Source organism: Eublepharis macularius, chromosome 4 (assembly GCF_028583425.1).
Source record: "Eublepharis macularius isolate TG4126 chromosome 4, MPM_Emac_v1.0, whole genome shotgun sequence".
Taxonomy (NCBI): Eukaryota; Metazoa; Chordata; class Lepidosauria; order Squamata; family Eublepharidae; genus Eublepharis; species Eublepharis macularius.
In genome coordinates, this window is record NC_072793.1 from 11,572,110 (window position 1) to 11,597,978 (window position 25,869).

The 25,869-nt window shown below is 43.7% G+C and overlaps 1 protein-coding gene across 2 annotated transcripts in view; it reads right to left on the reverse strand.

Annotated features, from left to right (window-relative positions):
- ESYT1 (extended synaptotagmin 1) overlaps window positions 1-25,869 on the reverse strand; it is an 88,585-nt gene that overhangs the window by 36,725 nt on the left and 25,991 nt on the right. For both annotated transcript variants that reach the window (XM_054975967.1, XM_054975966.1), the window contains exons 2-13: window positions 16,693-16,734; window positions 16,471-16,605; window positions 13,837-13,910; window positions 10,555-10,627; window positions 6,984-7,073; window positions 4,439-4,494; window positions 3,685-3,808; window positions 3,397-3,573; window positions 2,631-2,713; window positions 2,287-2,335; window positions 1,875-1,964; window positions 632-724 (exon numbers count right to left, since the gene is read on the reverse strand). In XM_054975967.1, the coding sequence (XP_054831942.1) occupies window positions 632-724; window positions 1,875-1,964; window positions 2,287-2,335; window positions 2,631-2,713; window positions 3,397-3,573; window positions 3,685-3,808; window positions 4,439-4,494; window positions 6,984-7,073; window positions 10,555-10,627; window positions 13,837-13,910; window positions 16,471-16,605; window positions 16,693-16,734 (1,086 nt within the window). The remainder of the gene's footprint in view (window positions 1-631; window positions 725-1,874; window positions 1,965-2,286; window positions 2,336-2,630; window positions 2,714-3,396; window positions 3,574-3,684; window positions 3,809-4,438; window positions 4,495-6,983; window positions 7,074-10,554; window positions 10,628-13,836; window positions 13,911-16,470; window positions 16,606-16,692; window positions 16,735-25,869) is intronic.

Sequence of the window (25,869 nt, forward strand, 5' to 3'; positions counted from 1 at the left end):
CTTCGCTTTTAATCACTTCATCAATTAGGTTTAAATAAGGGGCTGTATCCTATCAGTTTTTCCACGGGCGAACAATGGAGGAGGTGACCCGTTTTGACCACCCAAAATTCTACACTGGGTATTGTGAGATCCATAAAGACAAAGGCCACACAAATCAGTGGCGACATTAAGGAGAAATACTGAAAGATATCAGGTGGAAAAGTTGGTAGGATAGGAGCCAACCAAATGTGTTGCAAAATCTCTATGAAGATACTATAGGAAAGGGACAGTTTCTCTTAAATATATGATGACATTTTAAAAATATCTACCGTTCTTGTTAGAAGGGAATGCGATTTTAAATATTTTCTTCTTTATTGAAACTGAAGGTCTATGAGATTTTCTGTTTTAGCCACAAATCAAAATGGAGTGAAAGACATTGATTGAAGTCCACCAATGGACATCAGCTTAGCAGGTTAGCCTCTTCTACGATTATTATTTCAACATTATTTAGAAGGATGTTTTAAGCACTCCCAGTATTTGGGGTGAGATAAGACATTTAAATATACACCCAAGGATCTGACCAGCCTTGTCTAGACGATGACGGAGCTAGTCCTATCAGAAAGTCCGTATCAAGGATCTTTTGACTACTCACTGGGAGATCTTGAGCCTTGTCCAGATAGACAACCAAGATGGCAGCTGATGGAGGCTCTGGCTTGGAGGAGATAGTTTTGTTCCTCTGTAGAACCTTCAAACAACAAACAAGAAGGAACGGTAGCATTCAGTCAGCTCTGAACTTTTCCTCCTAAAGTACCTAGGTGGTCACCCTGTAGGAGCAAGCCTTGCCCGCAATGGGAGATGCAGATGCTGACTGAGGCTTCCTCAATCAGCTCCCCTCACTGATATCTTCCAGCCCAGTCTGTCTTCAAGTCTACTGTCCTCACAGGAACAGAACCAGGAGACATGGTCCTTGCTTTAATCACTATGCTGCTCTGAGTCTGATTTTGCCATCCATATGCCATATCCGGTACTCCCGGCAGAAAAAAGAAGTTTCCCGTGTGTTGTTAATGTCTCCTCCCATGAATTTTTCAGGAAATTGGCAAATTGGAAAGTAACATGAAGTGGTGATCTGGAAATTTTGACAACTGTGTTCTTTGAGAAAGAACTTTGGAAACGGACCTTTAAGGGGATCTGGACCGTCAGAAAATTCATGGTCATAGAACTACCAATGTACACCTAAAGAATACTATCAAGGTCTACATGTGACTGTGACCTTCACAGTGTCTGGGATTACCTTGGACTGTACCCATATTGAACTGAAATATAAGGCGAAATTGACTCTACAAATGATAGATTGTATCAGGTGACATCAGAAAGCATTTGCACTTTAATAGTAACTACTATAGGATTTGGAGCACAGGACACTTTAATTGACTGTTTTGGAGCATATATGACGCCTGTATAATTGAAACTATCTTACATTGTAATATGTGGTATATGTCTTGGGTATATCATAGGAAATAGGTTAACTTATTAATAGATATATTGTTGATTATAAAGAATAAATATATTGTTGATTGCAAAGATTACTGGGAGGAGACATTAACAACACACGGGAAACTTCTTCTTCTTTTTTCTGCCATTTGTATTTACCGTGTTGCTCTGTAATTATCGGCTACATATCCGGTACTCCCACCATGCCTTTCTTTGAGCAGCCTCTTCCTTTGACTGTGGACAACGCTTGATATAAGCCAGTCTTATCCTAGAAGGACCAATGGCATGACCCAATCAATGTAACCCAGCTATTTATGTTCATTTGGGGAGCAGGCAAAGCCAACTCGAGGCATCCCTGGAGTGCATTACTTCCCCATCCCAGATTAGATCCATGTTATTCTTACCTGATCCAGCTTGGAGGGATCTGACATAAGCGTCAGCCACTCCAGGCGCAGATGCACACGAGCCCGGCCACCATCTTGTAAAGGAAACCACTGCAAAGGAGGTAAATGAGGAAGAGAATCAGGAGCACAGACTCATCAAGAGCTCTTCCCATTGACAGCCAGTGGGATCTTCTTCTAACCATACCGCCCATCTCCATATATGCCTTCTCTGTTCCCATGAGATACAGCTTCACATTCAGTTCATCATTTCTATTTCAACCTACACTGTTCTCAAAAGAATGATGGTCAAGGGCCTCAAGAACTAACATCCATCTTCACCAAGCCACCCCTCTCTAGCTTTTGATATTCTCCACAGAGTAAAAATCCACTTCTTTACAGCCAACAAAAAATGCCAACTTGTTGCTTGGCTCACCTCCTCTAGCATACGAGCCCTGAGCAGCTCCCCAAAGTCCAGCTTCATCCTGGGAAAGGAAAGAATGGTGCTTGTCTGTCCATTGTTCTCTGTGTTTCAGGCAGTAGCACCAAACATGCTTCAGATGTAGGGAACACCAGTCACACAGGTGTCCCATCAAATAGCACCCCGTCTCCAAGAAGATCTTATTTCCAGGCTGAGTACAAAGCCATTGACCTCAGTACTGGGACCTTAATTGTCCCATCTCACTCATCAGCTCCCAAATTCCTTCAGCATCAGAAGAACAAAGTTCTGGCACTCAACCTCAACCAGGCCTCAACTGGGAGCCGAATTTAGCCTCTTACCTGCCCAAGAAGTCATCCTGATCCGGGTCCTTGTCATACAGCTCCACTTCCAGCTCCTGTCCTGGCACTTCATGTACAATGAACTGTGGGGATAGTGGAGTGGGAGGTCAGAGCAGGTAACACCTAGAGTGCAGGCTAGAGTGGCCCTCTTCAGATCAAAGGAGGAAAGGAATGACAGCAGCGTTGTATGAGGAAGAAAAAGCTAAGCCACGAGGAAAGGACGGAATGGAGGTCAACTCTCCCTCCAGTCAAGCAAGAATTCATTGAAACACTTTTTGTGGTAGTGAAAACAGTAATAAACAGAAATCTCAAAATCCCCCAAATCTGACTACTTGGTACACCAAAATATGGGATCAATTCATAATGGAGAAAATAACAAACAGACTTCAGGCAGTGGACATTTACGCCCAAAACAACTAATTTTATTGAAAAATGGTTCCCATTCTTCGATTTTCTTTCAAACGATACACTCCCAATAAAATCGGCTTTTCTGTCAACTCTTTAGCTTGAGAACGAGGTTAATTCACTAAAAATAGAACATTCAACTGGTCCTCCTATTCACAATGCCAAATAATGACCGAATTAGCAAATTATAGTATGTATATTTATAGCTTGTTAAATAATCAAACACTCGTTGTAAATGTTTAAAATCTTTATCTTCTGTAATGTATATTAACGCTTTGAAATAAAAAAAATATAATAATAATTTAAAAAGAATGGAGGTCAAGACCCTCTTAGAACTTGTACTCAGGGAGTTGCTAATTACCTCATACATCTCGTTCCACGTGGGGTTGAGATCTTCATCAATGATCTTGCTGGTAAAGACCTGGGTACCCACACGCACAACGGCATACGGGTCTGACTTGCCCTCGATCATCCCCTTGATGTACTTATCCTTGGACTGCAGGTCCTTGGCCTGTATCAGATGCACACGGACAACACCCTGCAGCAGACAAAGTGCATCAGGTACAGGTACAGGTTCTTTTTAACTCACAAACTTTCTCTTTCTCTCTCTCGCACACACGGCTCCCAATCATACCAGAGTCTGCCTTACCCTAGGCACCGGGGAGCGGAGCTCTGCAGCATCGTGCAAGTCAGGGATCAATGGGATGAGCAAGCGGTTGGGCAGAACCAAGAAAGAGGCGATGGCGTCCATGATCATGGTGTCAGAAACGGAGCTGCAGAAGAAAGTTTTCTTTTTTAATATGGCACCTCTATACCTGCCGCGCTGCCCCTACAATTTTCCTCAGTGCCTCCTGCACGCCTGCACAAAAACGTTATTCCAGAAAAATCCCCTTCAACAGCCACTCACCCCTTCATTCTCTCTTAATTTGTAGTTATTTATTTATCTTTATTTAGATATTTATACCCCATTTTCCTCCCCCATAGGGAGCCAAAGCAGCTTACAACATCATTGCCCCCTCCTCTATTTTATGCTCACAACAACCTGTCAGGGAGGTTAGGCTGAGTGTGATTGGCACAAGGTCACCCAGCAAGCATCCACAGCAGAGTGGGGATTTGAACCCGGGTCTCCCAGATCTGAGACCGACATTCTCAACTACTATGCCGTGCTGGTTCTCTAAAAATGCCTCTGTACTCTACAAACTTCCCTCTCAACAATCCCAGTTTGGCATTTTGCCCGCCAATTTGAAGGTATGAAATATTCCTGGCCACTGATTTGTCTTGGACCATACTCCTGCTGTTCTTATCACAGTAGCCATCTGCATGGAAGCAGAAAACACAACACCCATTTCTATGAATCCTCCACTCATGGCTATGCAAAACCTCCTACAAGTTAAACCATTTACCTCAGCCCAGGGATGTCTAAGAGGTTGGTAAATCCAGTCCAGTTGATGTCCAGAGTCTGGGAAAGGAGGAGGTGCATTTTAGAACCAGTCGTAGAAATACCAAATAGGGTGAAGGGACGGGGTACAATCTGATTGTCTTTTGGATCACCAACCTATGCCAGCTTGCCGAGGAATAAAAATGCACAGAGCTTTGTCTACTGCCGGCTGATTCTGCTTGTGACATACTTTGCTTTGGATTGCATCGGGTTGAGGGAAGGAAGAATATAGGGTGATCTTGCTACAGGCCTAGATGGGCTTTCGCATCCCTCTAATCCTGTAACTTTACAAACTGAGACACTTCTAACCCATGCTAGTAAGAACAAGTTCTAAACAAAGCAGCAATAGCTTCCCTCTTACCCTTCCCCTCATTCTGTTTCACAGAGCCAGGCTTCTTTTGGAAGGTAAACCTGCAAGTCCTGCATGGGACCTTGCATACATTAGACAGCTTAGAAAGATCTACTGGTAGTTATTCTACCAAATAAGGAAAGAACAGTGTAATTGTAATTGTCTACCTTCCAGACGTGAATGATTACAAAAGGGACAATAGTGCTACACAGGGCTTTTTTCTGGGAAGAGTTGGTGGAACTCAGTGGGTTGCCCTCGGAGAAAATCATCACATGGCCGGTGGCCCCGCCCCCTGATCTCCAGACAGAGGGGAGTTGAGATTGCGGCGCGGAGGGCAATCTCGACTCCCCTCTGTCTGGAGATCAGGGGGCGGGGCCACCGGCCATGTGACCATTTTCAAGAGGTTCCGGAACTCCGTTCCATCACGTTCCCGCTGAAAAAAAGCCCTGGTGCTACAAGGTATGTGGATCCTAAACCACATGAGATGGGGGTGAACAGGGCTTGGCTGGGACAACGTGTCCCACAGAAGTCATCATTCTTTCCAGATCTCTGTCTGACAGATTAAACTAAATTTCATCTCAGGCTTCATATTTTACCAACAGGGAGAGGAACCATGCAACAATAAGGCTGGGATTCATGAGGAGAGTCGTTGAGCCAGGATGGAGATTGAATAATAATCACCGAGGCACAGGGGAACACTTGATAGGCTGGAGAGCAGAGAATGAATGAACACTCCGTTCCTATGGGTTATGTTTCTGTCCACTTTCCACTTTTGATTTTGTAGACTTGTTTGTATTGTGCCTGGTTTTTAATACGCATTTTTTAATGTTATTTATAAGCACAATGGATTTCATCTATATATCATCATATATTTAATAAGTGTGTTGATCAAAAGAGGAGCCCACATGAGGACTGCCAAAGGATATGGCATGTGTTTTTTGCGGGGGTGGGGGTGGGGGAAGAACACAAAACATAAAAAGGAAAGTATAAGCAGTTAAATAATATACAAGGGGCTAACCACCCCAAAAGTAATTTGCAGTGCCTCTACGTTTGTAGATGTTGCAAAACAAAACAAAAACACTTGTGAAACCATAAAGAAAGGGTAAACATCAGCTATGGGGAGAAGGTGAAAGCTTGCAAATGGGGGAGTTGAAGATATGGGAGAAAAATCCGTAAAGAGTCAGAGGAAAGGATGTGCGGCCTGGAAAGAAAGAACTGGGATCTCTCTCCTGTGTGCCAATCTCCCTCTTCCTACTATATAAAAGGCAAGACGTATTGGTGATGACTCACTTTTTATCCCCACACAGGCGCACTCTGGCCTGCGCAAGGATAAAGAGTTGTTGCCAATACGGCTTGCTTAGGAGGGGGTGGGGAGGGCCGTGCTCCTGCACTGGCCTTCTCTGTCACTGTAGCAGCCTCCTCGGGGTCTCCAGGGGGTTGTGCCACCAAGGCACCAGGGAGGCCTGCCATGCCAGTTCAGCCCTCAGCATGACAGGCTGTGGAGTGCTGCTGCGCTCTGCACTGGCCCGATTTCCACCTGCTTGAGGCTGAATTGGGCTGGTGCAGAGCACAGGAACGTTGCCTGGGCAGCACGAGGGGCCCTTAAGTGCTGCTGCATTCCACATCGGCCTGATTTCCGCCTGCTTGAGGCCGAATCAGGCCGGTGCAGGGCAATAGGCCTTGGAGTGCTCCTGTGTGCCATACTGGACCAATTTCCACCCATTTGAGTCAAAATCAGCTTGCTGCGGAACGCAGGAACGCTGCTGGGGTGTCGCGTGCCCTCACAAGGCCCCGCTAGAGCCCGTTGTATTGTTAAACACAATGGGATTTGTTGCTAGTTTATACATATAATGCAGATTTGGTGGTGGAGACTGCCATTGTCGTAGCTGACTTAAGGCAACCCCTGCTCGGGTTTTCAAGGGAAGAGGCTGACAGAGGTGTTTTGCCAGATTTACTGGCACACAAATGATGTTGAAAAGTGCATACGCTTGACAGGATAATTACATGGCAGGAAAGAGAAAGCACTGTGAATCACAGGTTCAGTTCACACAAGGGAAAAACAAAATAAAAACGGGGCTGCTTGGGCTGGAACAGCAGAGACGAGAAATTCAATCCCATCCCTAGAGAAGTCAGATGGAATATAGGCTGGAGGAATACTTACTGGCCGGCGGATAAAGAACACGGTGAGTGCCCCTACAATCGGGACATCCCCTATCAAGGGTTCCAAGATGACCCGTAACATGCCATGCAGCTGAAAGAAAAGGAGGACACTGAACCTCAGTTCCCAGTCAACGTTATTTTAACTCCTGTACACTGCAGCAGATGGAAGATAAAAGTGCTGATAGAATCTGCCCCAAGTAATGCTTGTAAGACGTCACTGGGTGGTGTCACTCCTGAGAAAAAGTAGAGGGCACTCTTTCACACCATGTACAGGAGAACTCTAGGACTAAACTTTAATTCAACCATTGTGGGAGGCTGAGGAGAAGGAGGGTGATTGTCTCCACGTATCATTTTCAGGGGAATGAACACCAATAAATTCCTCAGAGTGCAGCGGCCCTTTATCTTCTTGCTGAAGCCACTGTGCCTTTAAAATGGAAACAAAGAATTCCGTTTGGATGGGAGGGCTGGCACTGCGGAACACTGAAGACTGAAGTAACCAGAGGGTGCAGGCAGGGAAGCGATGCTACTTCACGGAAAGCCATGGGAAAGAACAGCAAGGTGGAACTGCCGAGAGCTTAGAGTGATACTCTGCAGCCTGAACAGAAATGTCTAATGAAAAAAAGGCAGCCTATATCAGGATGCTGAGAGGAAACCCTCTCTGAAACACACACAAACACAGACCAAAATTGCACACAGCATCACCAGCCATCACATCAGCCTCTGGACTGGCCAGGAAATCTCAATCAACTGCATTAGGATAGTCTTCTCAGAGCTGAACTAGGCAAGACACCTGACAAGAGGAGGACACGTGTCGGTTTCCAGCAAGTTTCCATGGGAAGTGTAGTGAGAAAGAACCTCTGCCAGAGAGGAGAGAGAGAGCATTCCTCTTCTCCCTGGCAGAGGTTCTTTCTCTAGGCATCTTGTCTAGTCTGCTCAGCTCCCTCTCGCCCGCTGGTGCACTCAGCTCTCTCTGGCTGCTGAGTGCATTTAGGGGAGCAAGGGGAGCGCACTTCCTCTTGCCACTGCCAGCACGCTCTGCTCTCTCTGAACACTGCCAGCGCACTTGACTCCATCTTGGCGCTGCCAGTGCGCTTGGCTCCTTCTCGCTGTCTCCAGCTCCCCTTGCTCCCCTAAATGCACTCGGCAGCCAGAGGGAGCTGAGCGTGCCTGCAGCAGCGAGAGGGAGCTGGGCGCACCAGCGGTGGTCAGAGGGAGCCGAGCACACTGGCAGCAGCGAGAGGGAGTGTGTTCCCCTTGCTCCCCTAAATGCACTCTGCAGCCAGAGGGAGCCGAGCGTGCCAGTGGCAGCCAGAGGGAGCCGAGAGGACTAGATGAGACGCCTAGAGAAAGAACCTCTGCCAGAGAAGAGGGATTCTCTCCCTCTTCACCCTGGCAGAGGTTCTTTCTTACTACATTTCCTTGCAGGAAACTGACATGTGTCGTCTTTGGCTTTCAGTGCCAGCAGTGCCGGGCAACCTCCCATCTCTGCACTTTGGGCGCTGCCATCACTCAGTGGAGCAGAGGGAACAAAATGTGTGCAGGGTGAGACAACATAGCATTCACGGCACTCTAGGATTCCCTTAACCTCCATGCTTTTTACGCTGTCACCATGATGTTGTTTTATCCAATCACTGCCCCCCCAAATGCTCCCTGCTGGCAACCCTCTTCTCAGCCCTGGTACTGTAACTGATTCTTATCCGTGTTTAACCAAAGCTTCCACTATCTCAGACTGAAGATTTATCTTTATTCTTGGACAGCTTTCAGCAATTAGTTAAGACCTGCAAAACAGAACTTGCTCTTTGAACAAATCTGTTTATCAGTACATTATTTATAGGGTTCTTCTTGCAAAGCTTTTCCCCATCAAGACACGCAGAGTCCTTCTAGAGTTTATTTATTTCTTTTTATTGAAATATGCTCTAGTCTTTTAAAGAAGCAAGATATCAAAACATATGTGATTATTAATATAAATCCTATAAAGATGGAACACAGAGAAGCAATAAAGATTAGGTTTGCTAACATTTCCTAATTAACTCTAAGTCTAAAACAATCAACGTTTTTATGAACTGCATTAAGATTCCCACAGCATATGATACAAAGGTAAGATTCTCACCTAGGTCCTCATGAGATTTCTTCCAATACTATCTGAGTTGGCATTTTTATAGGTTGAATGAATGAATGAAATCCGGCCCTCAAGTCAGGTGGAGTTTTCATGGCAACAGAGTAACAGAGGTGGTTTGCCATTGCCTGCCTCTGCAACCCTGGGCCCTTTTCACACTACATACCTGCTTCCAGAACATTGCGAAACGCAGCGCAAAAAACGTGGAAGATAGTGTCTTCTCGCGAGAGTTTTGCGTGATGTTGCGCAAAACTCTCGCGAGAAGACGCTATCTTCCGCATTTTTTGCGCTGCGTTTCGTGATGTTCTGGAATCAGGTATGTAGTGTGAAAAGAGCCCTGGTCTTCGTTATAGGTTATCTTATGCAAAAATCTAAGATCTTTTTCATGTGATAGCATAGATAAACTATGATTGGCTAAATGCTTAATTAAATATTTATATTTATAGAATGTTATACATTTATAGAATGTTATACATAGAATGTTATACATTCTAATTAGCCAAAAAGTGACATCATATGTAACTTGCAAAATAAAACTATAAATCTGTGAAAAATGACAGAAAGAGTTAAGTGAGTAGATCACCATTGGTCCATTCTATGATTGGAGAACATTCATCTGGATAGTGGCCATCGTCACACGGGCATCTCTTCCGTTAAATTTACAGCATATGGAGTCCTACCTGTTATCGACACAGTAACGTTTCTTTGGGTCACCTAACGGCTCTTCGCGCCACCAGCTGTCCACACCGAAGCACTCTGTTCTGTTCTCTCTAACCGCGCAGAAGCAGCTCCTCCCCCTGTTTTTTTTATTATTCTGGCATTTAATTCCGCTATAACGGAATAACAGCATATAAACATTCCGTTAGAGCAAAACATTACGACCCTTTTGTTTTTCCAATTTTGAAATTATATAAATAGCCCTTTGCCCGCAGAAAACTCCCTGTCTGACGTGATCCCCATCGCTGAAGACTCTGCCATGGCGATTGAGTCATTTTTACTTCAGCAGAAAGTTTGCATTGTGTTCTGTCGTTATGGCGTTATAAGGACATAATAAAATTTTAAAAAGGGGAGTCGCAGGAAGAAATGGATTCTGGGATTGAAGGGAGGGCATAGGACGTTGCGAGGCGAAATACATCGATGTGAGGCATTCACACTGAGGCACAAAATAGCGCGACTATCAAGCCAAAAGCAGAAGAGAGAAAATCGCTACAGTGTTGGAATAAGGTGGGTGTTTGCCGGGAAATAGTGCCATTTTCGCGCTAAATAGAAGCCCGTGTGACGACGGCCAGTATCCACTACTTTTAATTAGCTGTCAAAGATGAAAGCACACCTTTATTGGTTATACGTTAAAAAAATACAAGAAAGTTCATGCAGAGTTTAAAAGTTCACGGGAATACGTGTGTATGGCTAGAGTATAATGTGCTTTACTCTGTATTACCGCAACAGTGCCTCTTACCTGCATGCCCTTCACGCCAGCCTTACAGAAATACTTCTTCACTTCGACATCAATCTGAACATCTCCAACATAGCTAGAATGTAGAGAGAGACAGCAATGTGACATTCCCAAAGAAGGAACCCCCAAGAACTTCCTGTTCCGTATGACCAACAAATGCAAGTGGCAATGGGTCTCTGCCCTCATGTGAAGTAGGGTCACAGTAGGCTGGACCAATCTACTCCATCTTTCCATGCATCCACAAAGTATCAGGCTGGGCTCTGCAACTGGAAGGAATGATGCTTCTCCCTCTAGTTTAAAGCCCTTCACGGACTGGGACCTGCATACCTGCGGGACCGGCTCTTCCATTACGCCCCCTGCAGGGTGTTGTGCTCTGCAGACAAGCAACTCCTGGTGGTTCCCGGCCCAAAGGACATCCGTATGGCCTCAACCAGGGCAAGGGCTTTTTCTGCCCTGGCCCCGGCCTGGTGGAACACTCTCCCGCTGGAGATCCGGGCCCTGCGGGCCCTGTTACAGTTCCGCAGGGCCTGTAAAACGGAGATGTTCCGCCGTGCCTTTGGCTGAGTGCCAGTGGGTGTCCTCCTTCTTCCATCTAAGACCACCACTTCTTCTGGAGCTGCCCTCGGCCATCTGCTATGCCCGTATACGGACTCCCAATATTTGTTTAAATAGCCTGCTCCTGGACTATTTTAATGACTTTTTGAAAATTATTATTGATTTTGTTTTTGTGACTTTTAATGTATTTCTTGAATGTTGTTAGCCACCCTGAGCCCATCTGTGGGGAGGGAGGGGTATAAATCACTCAATCAATCAATAAATGAATTCCCAACAGCCCTGTACGTTCAAAGAGGCTAGAAGGCAGCCTATGGCCACCTAGAGAGCTTCGTAACTGATCAGCGCCTTGAACTCTCTGGCTCTCCTGGGGCTAACTCAAACCTCTAACCAGAGATGTAGAATTTCTGGAAGTTTTGATACCATGGGAAAAACCCTGTTTTTTTCCTCTGTTTTTCCCCCCCAAGTGTTTCTGGGGAAAATAGAAGTATATGCAATATTTATTTTCCTATAAAATCTAAACTTGCTGTACTGTTTTAACAATATAAAATGCATAATATATAACTTAGCCTATACAACTATTGGGTGTATGTATAGAATTTAGAAGTTTAATAGCATAATCCTAAACAGAGTTACAGTGAGTTTAGAATGATGCAACACTGCTTGGGATTGCACTGTAAATATCTTAGGAAGCAATCTTAAATAGGTCTGCTCAGATGCAAGTCCCACTGTGTTCCGTGGGGCTTATCCCAGGAAAGTGTTCTGAGGACGGCAGGTTTCATCTTTTACAAGCAAAACTGCAAATACAGCCAGTATTTGAGAGAGAGCTGTACACTGTTGTGCCCTCTGTGTCAGGTTCTGGCAGATAGATCCCCATAGTACTCCACCGCACACACTCCAGGGTATGAGTTAAAGTTACTTTATTAGAGATCCACCAGCATCAGCAGGGCTTTTTTTCAGCAGGAACACGGTGGAACAGAGTTCCGGAACCTCTTGGAAATGGTCACATGACTGGTGGCCCCGCCCCCTGATCTCCAGACAGAGGGGAGTTGAGATTGCCCTCTGCGCACGAAGGGTCTCAAAGGGTCAGTACAGATTACAGAACACAGAAAATACTCATGGCAGATATGTAGATAGACATATATGTCACTCTGCTTCCTTAGCATGTGTCTTAGTTTTTGCAACTTGAGATGTAGGGCAAAATCAAAGTTCATGTTAGAAAACAAGCGTATGATTTGGACAGAGCCATATTTGGACATTCTTTAGAGCACTGAAAACACATTATTATTATTTATTTATTAGATTAGATTTTTAGTCCGTCCTCCTAGCAGGCGGGCTCAGGGCAGAGTACAACATTCCAGTTTATATAAATACACTTTAAAACAGATAAAACATTACAGTAAAATTAAAACTATATACAATAAAACTTCTCCTCAAGATGGCGACGGTAAAATACTGCATTTCAGGCATGGCCCATATATATAGGGTGGTGGACAGATCTTTTCAGTATGGCCGGCGGGGGCCCAACCTAGCCTCCTCCATATTGCCTGGCGGAACCTCTCTGTCTTACAGGCCCGGCGGAAAGATAATAAATCCCACCGGGCCCTGGTTTCATCAGATAGAGTTCCACGGGGCCAGTGCCAGGATTGAAAAGGCCCTGGCTCTGGTCGAGGCCAGGCGAGCCTTCCCTTGGGCCAGGGCCCACCAAAAGTTGTTTATTTGTAGAACCAAGTGTCCTCAGGAGTACATATGGGGAGAGGCGGTCCCGCAGATATGCTGGGCCCAGTCCGCATAGGGCTTTATAGGTCAACACCAAAACCTTGAACTGGACCCGGTACTCAACTGGTAACCAGTGCAGCTGGCGTAATATAGGTGCTATATGTCCCCCAATCGGGACTCTTGCAATCACTCGCGCAGCTGCATTTTGAACCAGCTGTAGCCTCCGGATCAGGCCCAGGGGAAGCCCTGCATAGAGCAAGTTGCAGTAATCTAGAGGTGATCGTTGCTTGGATCACTGCCGTTAGGTCGTGGGTCGACAGGTAGGTATAGCATATTAAATTCTGCTAAAATTAATCATATGTAAGCAATACGAATATCTTTGAAAATATGTTGTATATGTCTGCAGGATGGCTGGGAGTTATTATCTAATTCTGTATATTGTCTATCATAAACATTTTTGTAGTACAATTTTTGAGCGAGAAATACCTGGGCCGATTCCAAACGGCCCTCCCCACCCCGAAACGTTGCGCGTAGTCGCGCGGAAAATGTGAAATATCGTGTTTTCTTGCGCGAGTTTTGCGCGACGTCGCGCGAACGCGATATTTCGCGTTTTCCGCGCGACGACGCGCGACGTTTCGGGGTGGGGAGGGCCGTCTGGAATCGGCCCTGGTCTTAAAAACCATTTCACTCATTCCAAAAGAGAAGATTTTTCACAAATTTTTTTTTTGTACTCCCTCAAATTTCCCACTTTTCCCCATCTAGTCTATTTTTCTTTCTGGGCATTCCTACTTCTCCCTCTTACCCACTGGATCTTAATGCAATTCATTCTTCCCCTGTCCAGGACAGAACTTGTCCTCAGGAAATGCACTTTCCCAGGAAAGAGTATACAGAACACATGCAAAATGTGAAAATATAGCCCATTAAATTGACATTCAGGAGACAGCAATCAGTTTCCACCAGCTTCACACCTTTCTATGGAACCAGCATAGCAGTCTAAGAATGCCTTGTGCTCACCTGACTGTTAAGTCCAGCAATATCTGCTTCTTGTTCATGCCAGTGTGAACCTTGACTCCAAGGATTTTGAGCGGCTAGGAGCAGAAAAGGGATCATCAATAGAAAATGGGAGGCATTTCCCTCTGTTCCATTATCCCCCTGAACTTTTTTCCAGTGCTCTGAGACAATCGCTGCATCGACTGTACTTACCTCCCAAAACTTTGCTCAAAGACTCAGTGGCAATGCAGCGTCCATACTTTGCTCGTGCCTTGCAATTGTCATTTTGGGGAGCTTTTATTTAAATAGTAATTGCTTTTTTAAAAAAACATTAAAAGCCCTGCAGTGGTATGCGCTGGATGATGGCCACAGGGAGCTGTGCAAGGAAAATGATGCCGATGTGGACGAGACCTTAAAAAAATGAACACCCTCCTGTCCATTCAGCAAGCAATCTTGGACTGCAATTTTTATGGAAAGATCACACCCAACCAGGTTTGCAAAAAGCTGGAACAGCGCAGGTAGGAAATCTGGAAAGTGGATGATTAGACATCACACAGATGCTTCCCAAAACAACACTAGTTTTGAAGCAAAGGTGGAGCAAAATGTCCATGTGGAAGCAGCCCCAGATGTGCCTTGTCTAGTGCCAAGGTGCAGCCATCTCTTACTGAGTCAACTGCTGAATGGTGAGGAAGATGCACCTTTCTGCACATCTGGCTTACACACCGAGCTCATGAAAGTCAGAAGACAAGGCCTGGACTCCATCACGCAAACAGAGATCTGATCAAGCCATTATTGTGAATACTCTTCATTAAAGAGCTTGCTCAGAGGACTATTCAACTAGCTGCCCACTGGGTGGATGTGTTCTTTATGCTGGGATCTGAATATATCAAAAGCATGGAAGGTGCTTCCATACATTGCTGATACTCCGTGATTTTTTACCTGTCAAAAGTCTGATTTTTCTCATAGGCTTCCATGATATTGGATTCCTCATGTTTTGATCATTCAGCCAGATGTAACAAGGATATTGTCCTGCTACAAAAAATGACCACTTTCCCATTTGAAAATCATCTCCCTCCAGGTAAGAACCACTCTCCTTGAAGGCTGACAGTACAAACCTAAGAAGAGTTACTCCAGTCTAAGCCCACTGATTTCAATGGGCTTGCGTTGGAGTAACTCTCCTTAGGATTGCTCTGTTAATTTGGTATTTCCCAAAATAGACAAAGTAGCTATACTGGTCCACAGAAACATTCCTCTTGTGCCTCAAGTCAAGGTGATTCCTTATTAACTGGAGCAGCAGCCAAAATGTTAATATCCTGCCTTTTCATTCCAGAAGACCTCTATTGTTGTTGTATCTATTGCTTGTATATGCGATTTTAAAAAAAAAATGTTCTGCTACCAGTGAAATTTACTTTGTGGCAATTATTAGGCCAGTTCATTCCTTGGGAATTATATTTCCTTCCTTTTTTGGTTCATTTATTTTTAGTTTAAGGATGCTGACATCAGAAGAGACAATGCTTTGAAGAACTGCGCTGATTGGCAGGTGAAAGGCGTTAACACAGCTGTGGCTTGTCTCGGCAGGAGGAGGGCAGTTGTGATTGTTGATGTGGGCAAGTGCACTAGGCTTGTCCCCCAATTCTGTAGCACAATAGTTAAGTGGTTCGGCTGTGAATCAGCACTCTACTGGTTCGAATCCCATTACAGCCATGAGCTCAGTAGGTGGCCTTGGGACAGCCCCTCCTCTCAGCCCCAGCTCCCCAGCTGTATTGTGGGGATAATAATAAACTAACTTGTCCACCGCTCTGGATGAGGCAATAATCTGTCTAGAAGAGCAGTATATAAGCACAGTTGTTGTTGTTGTTCAAGTTATCCGAAACACAATCAACAATAAGCAGAGGTCACATGTTATTATTGATTGGCCTTGCTAAGCTGATACAGGTTTCCGCCGGAGACCTAAGTATCAACCAGATGGTTGTTGTGGGTTTTCCGGGCTGTATTGCCGTGGTCTTGGCATTGTAGTTCCTGACGTTTCGCCAGCAGCTGTGGCTGGCATCTTCAGAGGTGTAGCACCAAAAGACAGAGATCTGTGAGAGATCTCTGTCTTTTGGTGCTACACCTCTGAAGATGCCAGCCACAGCTGCTGGCGAAACGTCAGGAACTACAATGCCAAGACCACGGCAATACAGCCCGGAAAACCCACAACAACCATCGTTCTTCGGCCGTGAAAGCCTTCGACAATATATCAACCAGATATCGGTGTAATATGTACGCTGTTCCAAGTAGCGCCATCTTTTGCCATTCTGTAGGTGTTACATCAGAAAGCAGCAGTTTTTCTGTATGAACTGCAAAGTTTTTCGAGATGGTTCCAAGTGCCCCGATGATGATGATGATATTCTAAACAAGTATTTATTGAGGCATTCAGATAATTTATACCTGCTTTACTCCCAATGGGGGACCCAAAGGGGCCTACAACGTTCTCCACTCTGCCATTTTTTTCCTCACAACCACCCGGGGAGGCAGATTAGGCTGCAACGCAGTGGCTCCAGGTCACCCAGTGAGCTTTCATGGCAGAGTGGGGATTCAAACCAGGGTCACCCCGATCATAGCCTGACACCCTAACCAATAACCACACGGGTCCTATATTCCTCTCTTGGCTATTACCTTCTCCCCCATGTCGACTTTGCTGAAGGTCAAGGTCTGCAAATGGCTGTTGGAGGCCCGGATGCTTGGTGTGATGTTCTCCACCAGCAGCTTCTCCATGTACTGGCCAAAGAAGGGCCACGCCTGGGCCAGAATCTATCACGCAAATGGTAGAGAAAAAGGGGTGTTAATCTCAGTACCATCGAGGGCAGGAGACAAATAACAGAGTTCACTGCTTCTCACCTTGTTGAGCCATTCCACTTTTTCAACATCATGGAAGTTGACCTTTAAAAAAAAAAAAGAAATATAGATTAGCTTCAGTAAAGTGTTCTGGGCTCTTAGACACACTGGAAATTTCCCCAGGGGAAAAACAAGGGATTCTCCACCATTCCTATAAGCAGGGCTTTTTTTCTGGGGAAAGAGGTGGTAGAACTCAGTGGGTTGCCCTCGGAGAAAATGGTCACATGGCTGGTGGCCCCGCCCCCTGATCTCCAGACAGAGGGGAGTTTAGATTGCCCTCCGCGCCACACGGCGCGGAGGGCAATCTCAACTCCCCTCTGTCTGGAGATCAGGGGGCGGGGCCACCACCCATGTGACCATTTTCAAGAGGAGCTGGAACTCCGTTCCACTGCGTCCCTGCTGAAAAAAAGCCCTCCCTATAAGGCAATTCAGCCAGGAATGTTGGTTAAAGTCAGGTGTTCCTTGCAACTGCAGTTCTAATACAGAAACAGTGCAGTGGATGGCTGTGAACTGGACAGGCCTGGGTTCAGATGCTCATTCAGCCACAGGCCACACCCGGTGACCCCATTGCCATCTCTCTGCTTGACCTACCACAATGGGATTGTTGTAAGGATAAACCAGGATTACCCTCATGCACGCTGTTCTTGGAGAAAGGGCAGCACACCAATAGGATAGACAAAAAAAGGAAAACCGGGCGCACAATGAAGCATCCTGAGATCCATTTTTTTTAAAGGAAGGGGCAGAATGCTGGGTGAGTTTGCAAGCGTGTGCTCTCCAGTCTCCCCAGCTCTGCAATCTTGAGCAACGCCCACTCACCGCTCCACTTCTCCATCAGTCATTAACTGCTGTCTAGACCCAAGATTAAAATGTGATGTTTTCACTTCGTGACTTCGGCCTCTCGGTTATGCTGAGTGGGGCCCTTTGAGCACCTTAAACCAAAATGACACCCAAAGGGCAGTGTGAATTGGGTCAGCAGCAGTCTTTCTACAAACACCTGGAGACCTGGGGCCCACAAATAAGCCGCAGTGCTGTTAGGAGAAGATAAAGCTGAAGATTGGCCGTGGAAGGGAAGCAGGACCACGAGCCTGAGATATGGATCTCTGGAACACTTTGTGCTGTTTAGTCATCCACCATCGCTGTGTCAGCTGTTCAGTGAGGCAATTTTCTCTCTGCTTTCTTAATCAAGCTGCTCAGAATAGAAAAGGAGAGAGGAGGGGCCGCAGAGGATGCCTTCATGGGGAGGTGACTTCTGCCTTGAGAAAGTCTGCTGATCTTTTCCAATATTCTAGGCCGCTGTTACAACCCCCACTCCCACCCCACACACAAACACACTTCTTCCTCCCCAGGGCTTGGCCTGCTGGAAAATTGAACAAGTTTTTCATTCTTTTTTTCATACTGTTCCAGGTCCTTCATTTATTATTTGTTTTTATCTATGTCATTTATAGTCCACTTTTCTCACTGGGACTCAAGGCAAATTATAGTGTGAGATTAGTACAGTCAGTATCAGGAACATTTCCATAAACAATGCTATAGGGTAAATAGATACACGTTCACAAAGACATAGGATTAGCAGGCATTCAATACAACAACGTGGTGAAGTCTATGGTTCCGAACTCATTAGCAGATCATCTGAGATCCCCTCCCTACAATACAGCCCTCCTATCTGAGTAAAAAGCCTTTTTGAATAATTCAGGTTTGCATCGTTTGCAGAAAGCCAGAAGAGTGGGGGCTCTCCTGACCTCCTCAGGCAGGCTGTTCCATAGGGAAGGGGCCACCACAGAGAAAGCCTGTCTACATATGTGTGCCCTCAGAAATCAGTTATATACAGGAAACTATGAGAGTTCCATGTATTGATTGTATCAGAAATCAGTTATATACAGGAAACTATGAGAGTCCCATGTACTGACTGCATGCACAATTCCTATAACTATCTTACATGCATGACTCACTGCATGTGTGCTTGGAATATACAGCCAGTTGCAGCCTCCGGGAGGATCCAGCAGTGTATGCATAAGATATCACATATAATGTAATACAGGCAAGATTTCTATGATTGCCTATATGGAACTGACTTTCCTGTTAGATTTTTATACAATGAAGCAGATAATAAAAGATTAAACTCAGTACATCATTGTCTAGCAGAGCCCCATTGACATGCCTTTTCTGAGCACACTGGTTCAGGCTCCTAAGTTCTCACAGGCCTAGTTCTGGCTTGCCACCCCGGGAATGGAGGGAACAGCCTTGTTGATTAACTGCACCTGCAAGTTGTTGTTCCCGACTAAGATGTCCTTGGGTGGAAGGGAGTCTCAGCTCTGCTCGTCCTCCTTTCCTTTCCTTTCTCAGGCCTAGCAACGCTGATATCAAAGTGTGCCCAGATTGGCTGACAGTTCTAGAAAAGATGGCTCCTCACAGCACTCAAAAATGCTACGCACACTGTCACTTGGACACCTGGCTTGATCATGCTATTGCTACCGTTAGTCCATCAGCACGTGAGAGAATTTGCTCCATGTCAGGCCTGAAATGGCCAGAGCTGCCTGGCATAGTTTGGGACTTTGTCTGTGAGCAGGGCTTTTTTTCAGCTGGAACGCGGTGGAATGGAGTTCCGGCACCTCTTGAAAATGGTCACATGGCTGGTGGCCCCACCCCGATCTCCAGACAGAGGGGAGTTTAGATTGCCCTCCACGCCACTGAGTGGCGCGGAGGGCAATCTCAACTCCCCTCTGTCTGGAGATCAGGGGGCGGGGCCACCAGCCATGTGACCATTTTTTCCGAGGGCAACCCACTGAGTTCCCCCACCTCTTTTCCCAGAAAAAAAGCCCTGTGAGTATGAGCAACTGAAGCTACTTCAGAGAAAAAGCAAGATTGCAAGCTTCATGTCTAGTCAGATAGTTTTATCTAGAAATAGAGAAGTTGCTGTTATTTTCTTGCCTTTTGCTTGTACCTTATAGAGTGGTTGCCGCTGTACTGCTTATTGTATTGTATTGTGATATCCGCACCATTTATCTAGAACCTTTGGCTCGAAATCATGAAGGTCAATCGGACGACAGTAAGACACGCCTTCTACTATCCACACACAACTCTGGGATCATTGAGTCTGTGGCTAAATTTCTTTGTTGTACATTGAAGAGGAGAAGAGTGGTTTAAGTGATGGGGCAAGGGATTTTCTTTTGTCTCCTTGCTGACTGTGCATATGTATTGTTATGCCAAGAAAGGTATTTGATTCGAATTCAAGTGGTTGCTGCACCCCTGCATACACTCTCCTGAATTAATAAACAACATTATATTTAAGCCTGTGTCTCGAGTTTCTGGACACGTATGTGCAAGCCCACCCAGAGAAACGAACTCAGAGACTGGCAAGTCTCAAACAAACCAGGTGTGTCAATCTTCCAGGAGGGCTACTAGGGGTTCTGAGTGGCTGTAAGCAGTGCTTAGAAACGGTAGTCGAGGGTTGAACGCCTAGACAATCATCTGAAATCTACTCATTTTAGCTTCCTCTCCTCAACCTCCCCATGGGAGTCAGAAGTGACAGGTCCCCATTTTTGTTGTGAAGCTTAATGGGAGATCTCGGGCCATCACTCCTTCTCAGCCAAACCTACCTTACAGGGTTTGTTGTGAGAGGGGAAGGAAAAACCCTGAGCTCCTTGGAGTGAATGGTAGGATGAAAATGCATTAGACAGATAGATGCGTTCTTACTGAACCGGAGTACACAAGACAGACAATGCTAGAGGCAAACACATCTTCCGGTGTGCAAATGAAAAATAAGATAACTGATAATCCAGATGTCAGAAACATTAATAGACACATACAGAAAGCCAGTGTGAGTAGTGGCTAGTGAGACTAGGATCTCGGAGACTCAGGTCTGAATCCCTACTCATCCATGAAAGCTCACTGGGTGACTTTGGGCCAGTCACCTACCTCAGAGGGCTGTTGTTATGAGGATAAAATAGAGGAGAGGAAAACGATCAACGATGCTTTGGGTTCCCAATGGGGAGAAAGTTGCGATATAAATTAAAAAAAATAAAAAATATGAGCATGCATAGGTATATGGGAACAAGAGAACAACATATTTAGAATTCAATTGATCACCCTTCCTCACTTTTCAAAAAGTGGATCTTAGGACAACTCCTAATTCACAACGGTTCAAAAAGAACGGAACAATCTGCGACTGCTGCAAAGAGCCAGTACGTGTTATTTTGGGATACACTGACAGAACTAGCACAAGACAAGCACAACATGTAACATTTTCAATGTAGTGTGATACAAATGAGTTTGAAAGAGGCCAGAATTTACTAAAAGATGCAGATAAATTTGAGCGGGTAAGCACTGCAACAGGGGGGGGGGGAGGGGGGGAAGGGTTCAGGTTTGATTCAGCACCAGAGGAGTGCAACACCTGTGCAAACACGCACACAAACAACATCCTTTTTTTGCAACATACTTTGTTTACCAAGGAAAGGATTTCTTAAGAAAGAGAAAGGGGAGCCTCAAAACCTGTGTGCATACTGTAGACATGCAGCATAAGAGTGATACCTAGAGCAGAGTCCGACATCTTGTAAGCATTCTTTTTTTTACACGCAGGCAGCAAAAAACGGTGAGCTCTGCGGCATCTTGAACAGAAACAAATGTGTTGTGGCATAACCTTCTCAAGCCCATTTCATCAGATGAGAGGCATCAAGAGGTAACCCCATGGGCGAAGAGGGGATTACTTTTATTGCTGCATATCGGATGGAAAGAGGAGCATAAACACTGAGTGATTCCGCACACGCTGGATAATGCACTTCCAATCCTCTTTATAGATCACTTGGAACGGATTTTTTTGTGTGCGGAAGAAAAAATCCACCTCAAACGACTGATAAAGTGCATTATCCAGTGTGTGCGGAATCAGCCACTCATGAGCACAGTCTTCTTTGGTAAAGGTTGCCAGAGAGGTCACCAAGAATCCCAGCCTCCGTAGCTTGCCTAAGTCCTGCTTGGCTCTCACACATAGACTATTCCACGGCTTCTGCCCCTGCAGAGACTGCCCTTATCATTTCTGCCTTTCAACCCCATTTTCCTTTTTAAAAGGTTTTTTTTTTTTTTTAGAACATTTTTATTGGTGAGTATACTTTTCAAATTCAATACATACATTCCCTCAATATCTAATTAACCCTATCCTCCACCCTTTTCCTCCCCCCTCTCTATCGACTTCCAACAGCTTTCCCACCCTTACCCCCTCTTATTACTTGATAATTCCCTTAGTCTAAGCACATTCTAATTTTTTTCCCAGGTATTCTATCATATATATCAAATATCCTATCAATATAGCATGCTTCTATCAATTATACTAACAAATATTCTATCAGTATAATATACACCTATCAATTATACTATCAATATAGTATAAATCTTATACCCCTCAATATAGACCAGTATGATATGATATAATATAATATAATATAATATAATATAATATAATATAATATAATATAATATAATATAATATAATATAATATAAGTCTTAGTTTAAACATATTCTATTTCTTTTAAACATATATTCTATCAAATATACTATTGTCATTATAATATGTATTAACACCCCTATTGTGCACCCTGCCACCAATGTGGCACCGCACACAGCACCATACTGCACATTCATTATATAATATACAATCTAATCTACCAACATAATAGTATATATAGTATGCCCCATCAGTATATTTGTTTAACTATTCCCTTATTCATATACTCTGTTAAAGGTATTACTTATCATAACCTCCCTATCTTATTCTTTAAAAAATCAGTTCTAAATTTCATCCCTCTTCTACTATATTATAATCCAAGTTTAGATTAAAATAGATATAAATTCTTAATGGTAAAGTCACTTCTCTCTTCTGTTTAAAATGTCTTATTTCAAAAGTTCTCAAACTGCCACAGTTCTCCTTTCACATCCCATTTTTTTCCCAAAAATTGTTTCAGTTTCGCCCAGTCCGCCAAATACTGTCCCGGATCTAGGTCTTTAAGTTTTCTTGTCATTTTATCCATCTCTGCCATGTACAGCAATTTGTAAATCCAGTCCTCTACAGTAGGTACTTCTTGCACTTTCCATTTCTGCGCATACAGTAATCTTGCTGCAGCTGTCATATAAAATAACAATGTTCTATTTTGCACTGGAACATTCTCCATTCCCAAATTTAGTAGCAGCAGTTCTGGGTTCTTATTTATTTGGGTTTGTAACACCTCATTAATTACTTCTATTATATCTCCCCAGTACTGCTTCGCTACTTCACAAGTCCACCACATATGGTATAATGATCCTTCGTGCTTTTTGCATTTCCAGCACTTATCTGACATTTTAGCGTTCCCCAGCGCAATTTTCTTCGGTGTTAGGTACCATCTGTATATCATCTTGTATACATTTTCTTTAATATTCGTACATGATGTAATCTTAATTGTATTCTTCCACAAGTGCTCCCATGCCTCCATTGCTATTTCTTTATGAAAATTTATTGCCCACTTCACCATCTGTACTTTCACTGTTTCATCCTCAGTGTACCATTTTAGAAGTATCTTATAGATCTTTGAGATTTGTTTCTTGCCTTCTTGTAGCATTACTTCTTCCAATTCTGTATTTTCCATTCTTATTCCTCCCCTTGAACAGTCCGATTTATAAAGATCCCTTATCTGTCTGTATTGAAACCAACTATAGCAAGGAGACAATTCTTCTTGTGACTTTATTCTTAATGTTGAATATTGTATTTGTGTTATCTCCTTATAAGTTAAACGTTGCTGTTCGTTCTCGACAGTTCTCGGGTCTATTACTTCATATGGGACCACCCAAGAGGGGATTTGATCTTCCAGATACATCTTATATTTCTTCCAGATTGTGAAGAGGCTTCTTCTAATATAGTGATGCAGAAACAGAGAGTCCGCTTTTATTTTATTGTAATTGAAATATTTTCTTATAACCTTCCAATGCCAGAAGCTTGCAATTTTTCAACGTTATCCAATCCTTTATCCATGTCAAACAAATTGCTTCATAATACAGTCTTAAGTTGGGCAGTTGCAAGCCACCTCTTTCTTTCGCATCCTGTAACACTTTCATTTTAACACGTGGTTTCTTGCCTGCCCACACGAAATTTGAAATTTTTCTTTGCCATTTTTCAAATTGTTTAGAGTCTCGAATAATCGGAATCGTTTGTAACAGAAACATCACACGAGGTAGAACATTCATTTTTATTGTCGCGATTCTGCCCAGCCATGATAAATTCAACTTGTTCCACTTTATCAAATCTCTCTCTATTTGTATCCACAATTTCTCATAGTTGTTCTTAAATAAGTCTATATTTTTTGCGGTTAGTTCAATTCCCAAATATTTTACTTTGTTTGTTACCTCGCAGTCCGTTAATTCCATCAGTTCTTGTTGTTTCTGTTTGGTCATATTTTTGCATAGTATCTTCGACTTCTTTTTATTTACAAAAAAACCAGCCAGATCTCCAAATTCCTTTATCTTCTTTATTACCTTTGGCATATTGTCAATTGGATCCTCTACAATCAACATTATGTTGTCCGCAAATGCTCTGACCTTGTAGGTAAACTCTCTTATCTTTATACCTCGGATTGTGTCGTCCTCTCGTATCTGAATCATCAATATCTCCAAAATCAATATGAACAGCAATGGAGACAATGGGCAGCCTTGCCTTGTGCCTTTGCTTATTTTCAGTTTTTTTGTCAAATCGTCATTCACTACAATCGCTGCACTTTGGTCTTTATAAATTCCTTTAACTGCTTGTATGAACTTTTCTCCCATTTGCAGCTGTTCCATGGTGGCGAACATAAAGTCCCAGTTCAGACTGTCAAATGCTTTTTCTGCGTCTACGAAAAAGAAACCAACCTCCTTATCACAATGCTTATCATAATATTCAATAGCATTTATTACTGGTCTCAGATTGTCTTTAATTTGTCTATTAGGTAAAAATCCCGCTTGTTCATCTGCAATGAATTCCGACATCCATCCTTTAATTCTTTCCGCCAACACCTTTGCAAATATTTTATAATCATTGTTCAACAATGAAATTGGTCTATAATTTTTAACATTAGTCAAATTTTGTCCTTCTTTTGGAATCAATGATATGTTAGCCTCCTTCCAAGAATCAGGAATCTCTTGATCCTGCATAGCACCATTCATCACCTCTTTCAGGAGAGGTGCCAATTCTTGGCCCATTATTTTATAAAATTTTGCCATTAGTCCATCCGGGCCTGGCGCCTTCCCCAATTTCGTTGATTGAATAGCTTCTTTTATTTCTTCTTCTGTCACTTCCTTATTCAATTTCTCTTTCCATTCTTCAGAGAGTGTCGGAAGTTCATCTTATCTAAATATTCCGCTATTGAATCTTTGTTCACCTCTTTTTTTTGGTATAATTTTGCATAAAATTTAAAAAAGGCTCTACTAATGGCGACTTGATCACTTAATAGCTTATCATCTTCTCGTATCGTACTGATAATTTTCTTCTCTTTCCTCTTTTTTAGTTGCCATGCCAAATATTTCCCAGGTTTATTTGCACCTTCAAACGACCTCTGATTCATCCTCTTTAAATTCCACTCCAATTCTTTATTGTTCATTGCCGATAACTGTTCTTGCAATATTTTTATATCCTGATATATTTTCTTTTTGCCTGGTCTCTTTTTGAGCTGAATCTCTTTGGCTTTAATTTTTTCCACAATTTCTTGTCTTTTCTCCTCCTTTTTCCTCCTGTCTCTCGCATTCAAGTCCATTAGTATCCCTCTGATCACGGCCTTATATGTGTCCCAAACCTTATTTGTCGATACTTCTTTATTCAAATTGTATTGCAAAAAGAACTTGGTTTCTCTTCGCAGCAACGCAATAGTCCTTTTTTAAAAGGTTTGTTTCAATCAAAGCCAGCTTTCAGAAGGAGGCTGCATTCCTTAGCACAAAACAGGGTCATCTTGCTGCAGAATTTGGGGTGAAGTTATCGGTAGGGTTTGGTCTGTGGTGGTGGGGGGAGCACAAAGCTTGTGGTTAAGTAAGAAGTGTAATTTTAGGGAAAGAGATTTGACCAAGCAGATTTTCCCTGTCCCCATTTTTAAAAAATGCTGTTGTACAAAGTAAGAAAGATGGACATTTTCTTCCCTAGGATTACTAAAGTTCAGAAGTATGTGCTATCCTAATGGTGAATTCTGACTTAT